Here is a 14,858-nt window from a genome sequence, read left to right on the forward strand (position 1 = left end):
GATACAGTCACCTTTCAGCAGTTTTGTCTGTACAGAAATGACAGGCTGTGTGATGGATGAGTACATGGAGGGGTGGCACTGTTGGTTGATCAGCATGTGCCCACCCTGTCTTTGTCACTCAACACACCCTTGGAGGCCATAGCCATCCGTGTTTCCTTAGGTCATAGCATCATTGTTTGTTCTCTCTACCTGTCCCCTGGAGAGACATATGATCAATCAGACCTTGATGCTCTCATTAAACAGTTGCCATCTCCCTTTCTAATCCTGGGGGACTTTAATAAACATCATCCCCTCTGGGGAAGTGCTGTTATTGACAGGAGGGGTTGCTCTGTAGAGTGTATGCTTTCTGATCACAACCTTTCTCTTTTCTATACTGGTTCTTCCACTTATTTCCACACACCTAGTCAGTCTTTTACTGCTATTCATCTCTCAGTTTGCTCCCCTTCATTATTCTCCCATTTTTCATGGAGGTATGGCAATAATCCACGAGGCAGTAATCATTTTCCTATACTTTTGAGAGAGACTGGCTGTGGTCTATGCCACCCAACCCACTTGACCCAGTGGAAGCTGGATCAGGCAGACTGGTTCACTTTCACTGTTCTCGCAGAACTTGATCCTGCCATCATCTGTCAGCCATCAATGGCTGTGTGGCAGCAGTAACTGACTGTATTATACAAGCAGCTGCTCAGTGTATTTCTAAAACCTCGACACTTTTTCCACTATATCCTCATCCGTGGTGGAATCCTGCCTGCCACATGAAATGGAAGGCTCAAAAATGGGCCTGGGATACTTTCTGTAGATATCCCACACTTTCAAACTGCATCACTTTAAAGTGGGTTTGTGGACATGCTAGGTGGGTAAGACGTCAAAGCCAGAAGGAATCTTGGATTAGGTTCACAACTGGCATATCTTCTACCACCAGTCCCCCTCTCAATCTTAATCTCTGATGGCCAAGAAGTAGCTGATATCTGGAGCATCACCGATACTCCAGGTGAAAGCTTTTGCCAGGTATCTAGCACTTCTGCTTGTTTCTCCACCTTCTTGGCCATCAAGACTTGGGCCGAGCATTCATCTCTCTCTTTCCTTTCAAACTGACTGTTTCTATGACTATAATATTCCCTTTACACTGGTGGAACTGTAAATGGCCCTTCATCGGCCTGGCAGTAAATCTGTTGGACCAGACGTTGTACACTATGACATGCTGTGCCATCTATCTCCTGCTTCTCTTGATATTCTTCTACTTGTTTTTAACTGGATCTGGCAGGAGAATGTTTTTCTTAATGCCTGACACCAGGCTATTATCTTATCTTTCTCTAAGCCTGGGAAAGATCCCAAGATTCCTTCAAACTACCATCCAATTGTTTGACGAACTGTCTCTGTAATACCTTAGAAAGGATGGCTAATGCTCATCTTATTTTGTTCCTCGAATCAAACAACCTCCTGTTGCCCACCCATTGTATTTTCAGATGACAGCACTCCACCATGGACCACCTTATTCAACTTGAAACGTCAATCAAAGAAGCCTTTCTCAAATGACAACATCTTGTATCAATATTCTTTGACATTAAGAAGGTTTATGACACAACATGGAGGTATAGCAGTTTGTGAGACCTCCATATATATGGATTACATAGCCATTTACCCATTTTTTTTTTAAATTTTTAATGAACAGGAAATTCCAAGTTTGTGTCAGTTAAACACTTTTTCATACTTTTCTACAGGAACTTGGAGCCCTTCAGGGCTGTGTTCTGAGTGTCACACTTTTCAGTATAAAGATTAATGCCATCACTGAACAACTCCCTCTCACTTTTGCAAACAGGCTGTATGTCGACGACTTTCCCATCTCGTGTCAGTCGTCGAACACGAGATATATTGAATGGCAACTACAAACTGCCCTTGATCATGTACTGAAGTGTACCATGACAAATGGCTTTAATTTCTGTCTCTTTAAAACCGTTTGCATGCACTTTTGTCACCAACGAGGTATTCACCCTGATTCCGAACTCCATATCAGTGAAGTTTCACTGCTTGTGGTCCCTGAGACCAAGTTCTTGGGGCTCATCTTTGACTGTAAGGTGACCTTTATACCACACATTAAGCAGCTACGGGTCAAATGTACAAGAGCACTGAACATCCTCCGTGTCCTCTCTACCACCAGTTGTGGAGTGGATCGATGTTCTGGGCTAAAGATATATCATGCTCTTATTTGATTGAAACTTGACTTTGAATCACTGGTCTATGGCTCTGCCAGACCCACGGCCTTAAAGATGCTGGACTCCATTCATCATCAAGGACTTCCGACTCTGCACTGGGGCTTTCTGCACTTCCCCAGTTCAGAGCTTGTACGAAGAATCTCATGAACCTTTTTTGCACCTTCGCCATTTGCAACTGTCTTTACTATATTCTTCGAAGCTTAGTTCTTTACCAAAGCATCCCACCTGGGGTTGTGTTTTCTTTCCTCGGTGGGCCATACTTTTTCAGAACAGGCGATCTGCCATTGCTCCTTTTGGCCTTCCCGTCCAGGTGCAATTGGATGAAATGGGTCTGTTTTTGGATATCATTGCAGATTCCACTGGTCAGCCCATCCCACCATGGCTTATTACAGTCCCCAAATGTGACCTATCTTTAAGTCATCTGAGAAAAGCAGATACTACTGATTGGAAGTACCATTTTTTTATTTTCTGAACATCTTTCAAACAATCTTTCCATTTCAATTTATACAGATGGTTCCAAATCAAGTGACTCTGTGGGGTCTGCTATGGTTTGTTGCAGTTTGGTGGTTGCACACAGAATCCTCTATACAGCTTCTTTGTTCACTGCTAAACTGTCTGCCATTTCTCTTGCCCTGGATCATATTGAAGCTAAGCAGTACTCCAACTGCACTATTTATACTGAGTTCTCTACTGGCCCTGGAATCTCTTCACATTGGTTCACACCCTATTTTTGCTGATATTCAAAATCAATTGGCCCATTTCTCATTAACATCTACTTCTATCCAGTTTTTCTGGATACCAGGCCACATTGGTATTCATGGGAATGAGCTTGCAGACACAGCAGCTAAATCTATCTGCTCTGGCACTGTCACCACTGTGCCTATTCAATACATGGACTATGGTCCTGTATTCAAGGCTTGGCTCCATGCCAGCTGGCAGTTGACTTGGAGTGAGCAACACGAAAACAAACTTTTCCAAATAAAACCCTATGTTGGAATTTGGCCATCTTGCTTCCGTAAGGATTGGAAGGAGGAAGTTGTTCTAACTAGACTAAGCATTGGTCACAGCTTTTTAACTCATCATTTTCTTTTATCTAAAACTGATGCACCAGTGTGTAGTTTACTTGACACTCAGATCACTATAAGCCACATTTTACTTTCTTGCCATCGTTACGACTCTCAATGACGGCACCATTTTAACACTGTTTGGTCCCAAGGTTTGTCTTTAACATTAGCAGTGTTTTTGGTGATGGTGACACTGCCCACCTTGATATAGTTTTTAGTTGTTGTTTTTTAAAGGCCATTAATCTTTTTAATGTCATTTAAGTGTTTTAAATTTATACATTAAACCTTTTTTAATGTGGTTCACTTTTAACAATCACAATCTCTCTAGTTCGATTTGAAATTAGAAAATGGCCATAAGATTAAATAACTTGACATCAGGACTTGAAAGGCCAACTACAGGTGACTAATACTACTGTTTGAACTACCCTTTAGTCATCCTGGCAAGTTATTATTACAATTTTGCTGCATGTCTTTTAAAACTTTTATTACTTTACCTTTTGAAAATGGCCATAATGACACATAACCCAGAACCAGGACTGGAAAGGCCACCTTCAGGTGACTGACGGTTGATCTTGTACTTACCTGTTAGTCTTCCTGGCAGGTTATGATAATTACCATTATGCTACAGAAAGTCTTTTACAACTTCTCTTACTGTGGTTTCTCTCTTAACATTGTAGACTAGCTTGATGTCAACATTGGTTTTATGCTATTTATGTTTTTAAATGCTGTTTTGTTTTACCTTCATTTCCTTTTATGTATTTTACTATATTTACTTTATTTTTATCTTTTTACCAGATGTTTGGTGCAGATAGCCTAGCTGCTTTGTGCCATAAAACATTAAGTCAATCAATCAATTGTTGACTCCTAGAGGAAATCCTGCAACCAGGCATGAGAATCAACCTTAACATGTTTATCTCCAATTATCTACATTATATCACAGTTTTGACTTCCTAAGGTTTTTGCCTTACACCATAGCTATACTCCATTCTTCAGTGCAATTCTAACTTTGGTTAACTTTTAATTACTTATTTATTTTCTCTCAGATGCCAAATCTTCATTCCTTCATCACTTGGATTCCACTGTGGCAAGTGGTGCCTGAGCAGCCATTCCTTAACCTTAAATCTACATTGTACACATGTTGAATTTTGCTCTCTTTCCATGGCTTCACATACTTACCTTTCAGGTGGGGTGTTTCACAAGATAGCTTGTAGTTGAATAAATTAGCAACCCATTGATTGAATAAATTGGTATGATCTACTTTTCTAAATAGTGTTTCATGATCACCTATTGCACTGTTCTTGGGTATTGATATTCTTTTGGGCTCTACAATGCATCCTCAATCCCCTCCTTCTAGTAGAGTATGGAAACCCTTATTGCTTACCAGGTCTTGCTTGTTGTGCTCCACATAGATGGCCATAACCATTCAGTTCAGAGTAGGGCAGTGGTTTTCTGCCAGTATAGATGGTAAAATATCTTCCTTTATGCAAGTAACTACACAAAGGAATTTGACATCAAAATGCAGTTTACCCCTTCAGTTGGGAGCTCTCATCTTACCCTTGCATGGATGTCAGTACCCCATGAATTGAATTGAATTTTGATTTACCATGAACCAATCAACATAAGTTCTCACACAGGTTTTGGGTTGTCCATCTTCTTTCCTCAGTTTCTCCTTCTGTATGGTGGGAATATGTGGGATTGTTCCAGTTCTACCATCAGCTTTCCCTTACTCTTTTATTATGTGGATGTTATTGCTTTTTGAATGATTCCAAACTGTTTTATGATCAGGGCAGTTGAATGCATATGATAAGACCTCACTTTGATACTGGATGTCACATTTCCAGATTTATAGCTCAGAACAAATACTCAGGAATTGGAGTGGTTCTCATTTCCATGGTTCTTGGGTTTGAGATGAAAATGGTATGATCCTCATCTTACCTTCACACAGATATTAGTACTCACCAAGGTGGTTTTGGATGCTGTTGACTTAATGTGTATATTCCACCTCACTGCAGCCACTTTACACCATTGGATGCATCCTCGTTCACCTACTTTTCTTATTGTTCATTTAGTTACTGTTTCTTACTCTGGTTTGGATTACTTTTCTACCATAATCTCTCTCACTCAGAAGTGATCCTCTTATTTTCCACTTTGACTTCTTTCGATTCCATGGGCAACAAGTATACCTGGTCAGAAGTGGTGCAATTTGCTTCTTCAGATCTTCCGATCTGATTCTTTCATGTATGGAGGCATTCGTGGGATGCTTTAGGAGGGGTACATCTGTTCTTCCCTCACATTGGTCCCTCCTCCTTATCAGTGTAGGATTCTAGCTAATCTTATGAGAGGAGAGTAACATTGTACCAGAAGTTACAAGTTTCCTTTACTGAAAATGTATTTCTGATAGGTACTTCTATTGACTTGCACTTCTCACCCTTCCTCCCCACTTAATACTTCTAAGTGATAGTTTGGTAAAGGCACACAGAGGAAGTCATGTATGTCACATGATAGTGATATGCACCTATTGGTGGAGTATTTACGCATGATAATTTAGGTGAGTCTTTTTTAATCTTTTGAAAGGCTTGCAGCAGGTGTAATAAAAACGTTTGCATATAGAGTGCAGTACCAAACAGGAATAGCTAATCTGGTGAGAGGAGGGAAGTGCCCATTGGAAATACATTTTCAGTATAGGAAAATTATAAGATCTTCTCACCCCCACACTTTTCCACAATTTTTTTAAACCTAAAAAATTATGTTACCTAAAGTGATACTTGTACTTGTCTTTAGTTTTTCTTGAAATGGTTATATTAACATGAATTTTAACGATGAATAATTACTCACATTGTACCACTATCTTCTATGGATTAGTAAAAGTACATAAAATGCCTTCATTTTATTAGTTTATATCTCATATTGTTACCTTTATTTTTTGCAGAACTACAAAGGTGTAGTAATTCTTATCAATTGTACCTACAACAAAATGTTGATCAGGCGGATCGAAAAGTAAGAACTTCTGAAGACTGTGAAGTGAAGTATCATTATAAAGTAGAAAATGCAGAAGGTTCCACCTGTCCAGTGAGAAAAGAGAGGCTAAGAAACACTTGGGGTCCAAGTGTTGATGTGAGAGATGTCGCAAAACAAAGTAAAGCAAGTTCTGTAAATGAATGGAAAGTATTTTGTAGTAAAAGAGAAAAAGAAGTGTTCAGAGAAGTAAGAAATTCAGAAATGTGTGACTTTGAAGAAGCAATGGGTACAGTAGTAAAGGAATATAAGAATAGTTATTTTCCAAACCTTGTATCTGGTTCTTCAATGCAGAAAGATAAAGGTAATATTAATTTACTTTATAAAAGAGAGCCCTATTCATCTAGGACTTTTGATCACATATCTAAAAATAATAAATATAATATAGACACAGCAGAGAGACGATATGACAGCATGCAGTGTTTAGAGGAGAACTTAGGGTATCAAAGAATTAAAAGGTTACATTCAACTGGTGATAACCAAGAACACTCTGGGCACAAGAGACTTGCTAATATAGGTGAATTTTTAGTTTCAGAAGAAAACCAACCATCTAATACACAATTCATTTCAACTGATCACAAGTTTTCAAACAATGCTAGATCCTTTGATACTGGTTTTCAAGAACTATCCCCACATCCATTGGCAGCAGCAAGAGTTCAAGAAAATAAGTTAGAACTGAAAATTTTAGAAGCACTACAGAAAAGTGGTTATTCGTATAATGAATTATCAACTGAAGGCCTTAGTGGAATGTATAAAGAAGTTTTTGCTAGCCAGGTTGCTTCTGTTTTGATAAAAATGGGTTTGACAAGTGTTTCTGATGCTGCATTGGCTGGTATTGTTCGACATTTGAGTTATGACCAACATAGTGGATTACAACATACTGCCAAAGACAGTGCAATGAAAGAAGAGATTATATCACATTATAAGGATACTTCATCTGTTGAAAGAGTTAAAGAAACACTCTCAAAGCTAGGCATACCTCTCTCAGACATGTCTACCAAGATGCCATGTAACTTACTGAAACATCAATAAATGCACACTGTGTGTTAATCTATTTTTTATTCTGTAATAGCACCTGTTATAGAATTTGTCAATCAGTTAACAAACTTGATGTTCTTTGAATTCTGTAATGAAAACCTTTAAATCTCTTGTACCTAAAAAACAGACACAGAGTCAAATAGAAATTGGAAAAAAAACTTAATGGAAAGGAAATAACTTTGTCTTTCAATTTAGTTCCAGGACTACAGTAATGTTATCACAACCAGTAAAGAATTAATACTAAATTTAAAATGATACCAGATAAAAATAAGAGAAAGATCTTGTAAACAAGCTTTTACTTTGTAACTCCAGAAATAAAAGTGCCTAAATAAGAAATGTAAACAAGTCAAGAAAGGGAAGACCAAGAAAAATCTTTTACTAATAGCAGCATAATTACTCAGGAAAGCTCCTTCAGAAACCCTAGAAGCAGTAATGGAGTTTGCAGATCATTCCAAGAAAATATTTTTTGGTCAAATTTAAGTCACTTTATGGATGTCTAAGATTGTCCAGTATTCAGTAGAATTGAAACAAAACATCTTGAAAAATAACAGAGCAATCAAATTCAGTTGGAATTTATTAGTGTAATAATGAAATAAGATTTGGTTTTTTTATTTGTAGAAAGTGGGGAGGCCTTCTCTTCATCAAAGCACAACCCCTTGTATAACACCTATTTTCACCTTAAAATTTTTGAGGTAATTTGAAACTATATACCTTTTTCAAGAGAATCACTGAATCAAGCCTTCAAATGAATTTAGATATGATGTCATCATTACTTTCAATAATTTTAAGTGGAAAATCAAATAATTTTTCAAATCTGGTTTCTATTCCTTTTCAAATTACCATGTTTAAGAGAAACAACTAGTTTTGAATTGAAAAATTGTGCCCATTATGGGTTTGTAGTAGACTAAAATTTTAGGAAACACCCAATAGAAAGTCAAAAGAAAAACCTCATTTTATGGCTTTTAAATATCATTGCTACATTGGTGAATAGTTAATATTTTAGGACTGAGGCCTTTATCAAGCATCGTTCAGTGACTGAAGTGGTATAACTCATCTTTGTTGTTTGACGCGGATTTGTGTTAAACATTCTGTTGTAACGTTACATGTAATGTGGTTTAAAGTTTTGTTGAGTGTTTCAAACATCTGAGATAGAACATATAAAGAAGGTCCATATTTACCTTATGTTAGCAAAGCATAACATCTGATCAAAATTGTATGTTTTATGTAAGATTAACCTGAGCTATTATTATTGAATACCTTTTTGGTTTTCATGTGGATAATCAGATTGTTATTTTTATTTTGAGTTTTTATGATATTTGGTGTACTGTTATTAATTTTCCTCATGTAGACAGTTTGAGGAATTTTCTTAGCCTGATGGAACCCTTATTTTTTCTCTAAAATTTTAGGTAATAAAAAGATTTAACATTGTTCCTTTTCGTATCATTGAAGTTGAAAATATGTTGTAATTGGTTATACTGAGAGACTCTTTAGCTTAATTATTTACTTGGTGTTTAATTTGAATACAGTAGAAGTGTTTGGTTTGGTTATTTTTTTCATTGTACTTATGTAGAAAAAAAGGTATATATGTAATTTATATTGTTTCCTATGTTTTGGCATTTATTGAATATGCTACAAACTAATTTAACTTGAAAACTGATGTGCTCACACAGCTTGCTTCAACAGAATGTGTTTTTTGTTTTTTTATGATAGAAGTTTTCTAAATGTATGACCGTGAATGCAACTTTAAAATAATGAAAGATGAAAGTTCTGTAGTGTGTAACTGGAGAAATGTCTTTTTTGTCTGTATTAAATCATTTAATGTACATGTTACTTGGAAAACTCACAGGCCTTTCAAAGTATTGGGCTTGAATGTAAGAATAGTTTTGTACATCCATCATCAGTATTGAAATGTGATTTGAAAATTGATAGTTAAAAATATTTAGCTTGTTTGTTCAGCTATCTGATTAAGAACTTTATTAGATAATAAAATATATGGAAAGAATACTTGTCTGAGTTAATTGTAAAAGCAGCAGTTTCTTCACAAGAAAAATTATTGCTTGTAGTTTTTAGTTAGGTTGCTTTTGTAAACAAAAATGATATTAGTGTATTGGGTTAGATCACATTGCCACCAAATTTGCTCTTTGTTATGGCAAAACTGCTAAGGCTATCTGCCACTGATTTTGAACTGCTGAATAGAGTAAAGGCAACTCTGTATTTAGTTATTTATTTTGTTTTAGGTTTAAGAAACACTATACTATTCAATTAATCAAATGTAATTAACTAAAGTTATTAATTTATTGTTTAGCAAATACCACTAATTACTCAGGTGTATACGTTCATTCAAACTTGTACAAAATTATGTTCTATCCCTCCAACTGATATAATCTACACTCCTAGTGAATGACAATATAAAAGTTTGATGAAACATATAATCTCTAAGGAGTACTCATTGTGATATATAACACAAGCCTTAGGTTAGTACTGGTGCATATTTACAAGTACTTGCAACCTTTTATATGGACATCAACTAACTGCAGATCATCTTATGATCTAGTCTTTTCTAAGTTTTGATGTGCTCAGATTGTGGATCAAGATTTTCTAGGATGAGGATATGCATTTTATTTAATGGTATTGGAAAATAAGGAACATGGATCAACCCAGGATGAAGGACCATCCAGAAAGAGACCTGTAACAAGTCATACCTCAGCTATAGTAAGCAAAGTGTGTTATATTGTTAAAGGTGAGAATGCAAATGTTCAGTAACAAAAGCTATCCATATGTCCTTGGCAAGTATGTAACAAAATCAACAAGAAATTTACACCTGAAGAAGTAATATAAGTAGCCAGTACAATTTGTTTTTGAGAGGTGTCTATTCAACCATCATACATTTCAAGACATATCAATCAAGTTACCGAATGCAGGGTCTTTGGACTGTTAAAACAGATGTTAGAAAACAATTTTAAGTTAATTTAGTTTGATCTCAGTATACCATAGTGTGTAAGAAAGAGAAAATTTTGGTACTGCACCTAGGATATCTTATTGTGGAATTTACTGGGTCTTCTGAAGTGTGTACTGCCCTTTAATTGAACTTGTGCTTTAAGTGTAAGAAATGCTTTCTATCGACATAAATGTCATTTCACACAACTAGAAGGTTTTATAACCAAGGCAAAGAGTCAATCACTGAAGGGATACAGTTGTATGATAGTTTTCTGGTGCACGAGAATGCATCTACTGGACATCATACATTCACTCATGCTGTAATGGTGCATGACTTTCATTTTATTGAAGATGGTGTTGTGGGAAGAAGAGTTGTTGATGCACCCATAATTGCTCTTCATTCTGAATAATCTGAATAATCATGATTATGTGGCATCTGATGAGTTTGGAGCTGAGTGGGATGGTCTGTATAGAAATTTCACACTTGTGTCTTTCAGAGTAACCCAACCCAGCTCTGGTCAAAGTTGTTCATAAATATTGTAGAGGGACTGGAGATTAGATGATGCACCAATAAAGGAAATCTCACCAGCAGTTGACGTTGCAAACAATAAATGGAGAACTAAGTGATCATGGAACATTAGTGAGCCTCTCCAATCCAGGATGTATTCTGTCAAAACAACCACATGCCATAGAGAAACCTGGGATAATGTATAGCCAGTTGATTACTTATTAAACTTACCTTGTCATTCTTCCACCCTATATCATATTTCTTCTGCTTGTTGAATTGTCAGGGACCCTAAGGGTTCCTACAGTACTGTATGTGCCTGTGATGTTAGGGATGATAATGATTCCCTGTGAGGAAAGCAAAACAGATCACAATGTCATTATGCAAGAATACAACAAAGGAGGAGTTGGGCCATCTTCCCAAGCATTTAAGGCAAGCAAGAACTTGAAACAACTGAACTCCAGAAAAGGATACATAATGTTTAGTTCTGAGCTTAGACAGTTTGCCTCCAGACCCTGGATTTTGATTTACTGGAAAATAGCAATTCATTGGGCAAAGTTCAAAGCTTAAAAGAGTGTTATCACAGAAAGTTTGACCCCCTATATATATTATTTTCCTTTCTCCACTATTAGACTTACCAAACAATGGCTCGGTAGGTAGCAAAGATATCTTTTGATAAGTTTATGGAAAGGGCTACCCAATAAAATAATGTGGCACTACTTGGATATGAGTTCTTCTCAACCTTACTTAGTTTATGTTGTGATGAAATACAAAGTGGCAACTTCAAATCAATTGCAAAGGAGGAAGAAGCTTGTAGTGGTAACTGCAGTAACTTCAATCCAGACTAATTGCCCTGTCAAGGCAGCCACATACTCTGTGCTAGGCAGGATGAGATTTATACAATTACTTACACATCTTGGTGTTTCAATTACAACTACACTGGTATCCAGTGAATGGGCAAGGCTGTTCCAGTCCTTTTGTAATTAATGTTACACAACCCACAATACTAATATCTCTACCAGGATATCATCCTGGAAGGGAGGAGTGAAGCAGTTGATTTGCCTGTGGACTTTTAGGTCATTTTTCACAGTACTATTCATACTTTACAAAGCAGCAAAGTAGACAAGATTTTTGTTTAATACTGGTGATGCAAGTGAGGCAGGAGAGTCAACAGCAGGCAATGAATACTGCTGCTGCTAGAGCAGCAGAAAAATAGAGGAGTCCAAGTATTACCTTTCTACTGACTTGAGGGAATGAAATAAACAACTTTCCAAAAGATGTATGATCAGCCTAATTCTCTTTGGGCTGAGTGGAGCTTGACATTTACTTGTTGTACCACAGTAGTTATAGATGTATTGGATGGCACAGAAATGGTTAGAATGTTTTATATTAGTTGCTGAAAGGGAAACTACTATTTGGATCAGTACACACAAACACCATTTTAGTAAATGGATATAAAGTATATGTGAATGGTGAAGTAATACTTTATGTCTAGGAAGCTTTACTTATAAAATAAAGGTGGTACTACAGAGCTTATCAGTCAATTTCATTTATGAAACTGGTGAACTAATGTTTTATGGTAGGTTTGACTGGTATTGGCAATATCATTTCTAGGAATAGTGGACTGAATGAATATATGTGGAAGAGTAAGCCACAGTACACCGTGTATATAGTGGTATTCCCCAGTTTAATGTGTATATTATCTTGTATGTTGGTGCCTTGTAAACATGATTATAGAGCTCATACATGAAATAAGTTGTTTCCTGTCCAGAAAGCAAACAGTATTAACTCATGTAGTTATTTCTGTGAGTAGGGGATGAAGTTTTATTGTTCTGCAGTTATGTATGATTAGTTATCCACTTTTACATTGGAATAGTCTATGGCTTTGTGAGAAGAATGGAAGTAACTGAAATTAATGGTAATGTCATGGTTGCATCCATTGCACCACATCTAAAATGAGTACACAGTTGCTAGCACACCTGAGATTGCTAGTAAAAGATTGTGCAGATAATCAGAACCCAGTCTAGCAGCAGTAGTTCAGTTACTTGTTGGCTAAACATGTAAATGCATTTTTGTAATCAAATACTCAGTTGGGTGGGACAGTAATGTCATGTGGATCAGGTGATACATATCTGGTACAGGGATATTAAATGATGATCTCATACAGCCTTTAGAGAGGGGTTGGTCATTATTAGTAGTTATTGTCAGGAAGAAAGAATGTACACTACATCTGCATTGAGTTTAGATGGATGAGCACAGTTACATGTGCTGATGTTTTTACTTTGGATAGTTGAATGACTGAATACAATGGAAGAGACCTATTGGTTCAATATGCTAGATCTGATACCCAGATACTGGCAAATTGAAATGAATGATGGAATAGGTACTGTACAGCTTGTTAAAGATCAGCAGGTTCACCAAATATGATCATGTTTGGCAAAGAAGATTTTCTCCATGTATGCATTATGTACGATCCTCCACCTAGAATGATGTCCCACGTTGTTTACAAGAATACATAGGTTGATTCAGGACTGTGTTAATTAATATGCATGAGTTGCACACCAACAGCTTAGAAAAGCTAACATATGACAGAAAAGGTGTATCAACATGAAGATTGAGTGTGGCTTTGGTATGTGCCAGTAGCACAAAAGCATCACAGCAAGACCTCACCTTGTGTTTGAGTTCTGAGTCATTCCACTGACATACAAATAACAGCTGCATTTGTTTATAACTAATGAACTTCTGTTGAATTTACTTGGCCAAGAATCAGAAAAGGCATTGTACATTGTATGATTTCTACTTGAGATTATCACAAAGCTTGGTTGACTAGTGCTAGTAAATACAGTGCCTAGTGCATAAGTAATTTTAAAAACTAGAAATGATAGCTAGAGGTTTGAAAACTCATTTAAATGAACATTGCAACCTTTGCTTTTTGAGCTATTGGTTAGACTTGTAAAATACAGTATATGCATTTCAGTGTATTACTACTGTTCCATTGTCTCAAGTTAGAACAGTTTACAACCATGACTAGATATTTTGGGGATCAAAGCATGGAAGGGAGCAGTCCAACAATGTTAATAAATAAAAGTGTGTCAAATGGTTTTTATCATCAAAGAAGCTCTGATTAGGGTAATGATCAAATTCATCTGCAAAATAGGAATAGTATGCAGTGTTTCAAGAGCTGCAATTTTTCCAGAATTATCTTTTCAATCAAATACTGATGAAGTTCATGAATCATATCTCTTTCACTTAGCAGAAGTCTTGATGATTTTCTGATCTCAGTCTTGCTGAAATAAATGAGCATCAACATTCCCAGTCCAATGTTTTTTATCAAGCATGCTATATCACCATCTTCACTGCCAAACAACCTATTTTCAATTGATTTTTTTTTCAGGATACTGAAAAAAGCTTTCATATCAATTGGAGGATCTTTTTTGCAATCTATATTGTGAATTGAAACTCCACAAAAGTGAAGATTTTTGGTGGCATTTTTATAACAAAGGCCTGGAATCATTTGCCCTTCAAAATTTTGTACAAGAGCTTTAATCTTTTAATGACTAGGTGGTTAAGGTGCTCGACTAGTAATCTGAGGGTCACAGGTTCGAATCCCCATCACCACAAATATGCTTGCCATTTCAGCTGTGGGGGTGCTATAATGTTTCAGTCAATCCCACTGTTTGTTGGTGAAAAAGTAGCTCAAGAGTTGTCAGTGGGTGGTGATGAGTAACTTCCTTTCCTGTTGTCTTACTATGCTAAATTAGGGATGGCTGGTGCAGATAGGCCTCGTGTAGCTTTAAGCAAAATTCAAAACAAACTAAACTAATCTTTTGATCTACCTATACAAGTTTATATTGCATTCTTGTAAGCCAAAATTCAATTTGGATAATTCTTGGAGAGCATCACATATCAATCCTGTATCCAATAAAAATTCTGTACTTGTAATATTTTGCTTTAAGATCTCATGTGCACATTTACTTTTTTTGTTTCTTGTTTAGTCATTCTTCACTTCTTCAAAATCTTACATTAACATCTCATAGTTTTCCCAAACAGCTGAAACTCGCTGGAAACACGTCACCACCCATCAAG

The 14,858-nt window shown here is 36.4% G+C and overlaps 1 protein-coding gene across 9 annotated transcripts in view; it reads left to right on the top strand.

The window, feature by feature from the left end:
* Nucleotides 1-9,329, top strand: part of LOC143246377 (uncharacterized) — a 62,422-nt gene extending 53,093 nt beyond the window's left edge. For all 9 annotated transcript variants that reach the window (XM_076492968.1, XM_076492977.1, XM_076492974.1 and 6 more), the window contains one exon: nucleotides 6,207-9,329. In XM_076492968.1, coding sequence (XP_076349083.1) covers nucleotides 6,207-7,324 — 1,118 coding nt within the window. In that variant the 3' untranslated portion in view covers nucleotides 7,325-9,329. The remainder of the gene's footprint in view (nucleotides 1-6,206) is intronic.
* The last annotated feature ends 5,529 nt before the right edge of the window (nucleotides 9,330-14,858 follow it).

The sequence above is a fragment of the Tachypleus tridentatus genome, chromosome 3, assembly GCF_004210375.1.
Source record: "Tachypleus tridentatus isolate NWPU-2018 chromosome 3, ASM421037v1, whole genome shotgun sequence".
NCBI classification, from domain to species: Eukaryota; Metazoa; Arthropoda; class Merostomata; order Xiphosura; family Limulidae; genus Tachypleus; species Tachypleus tridentatus.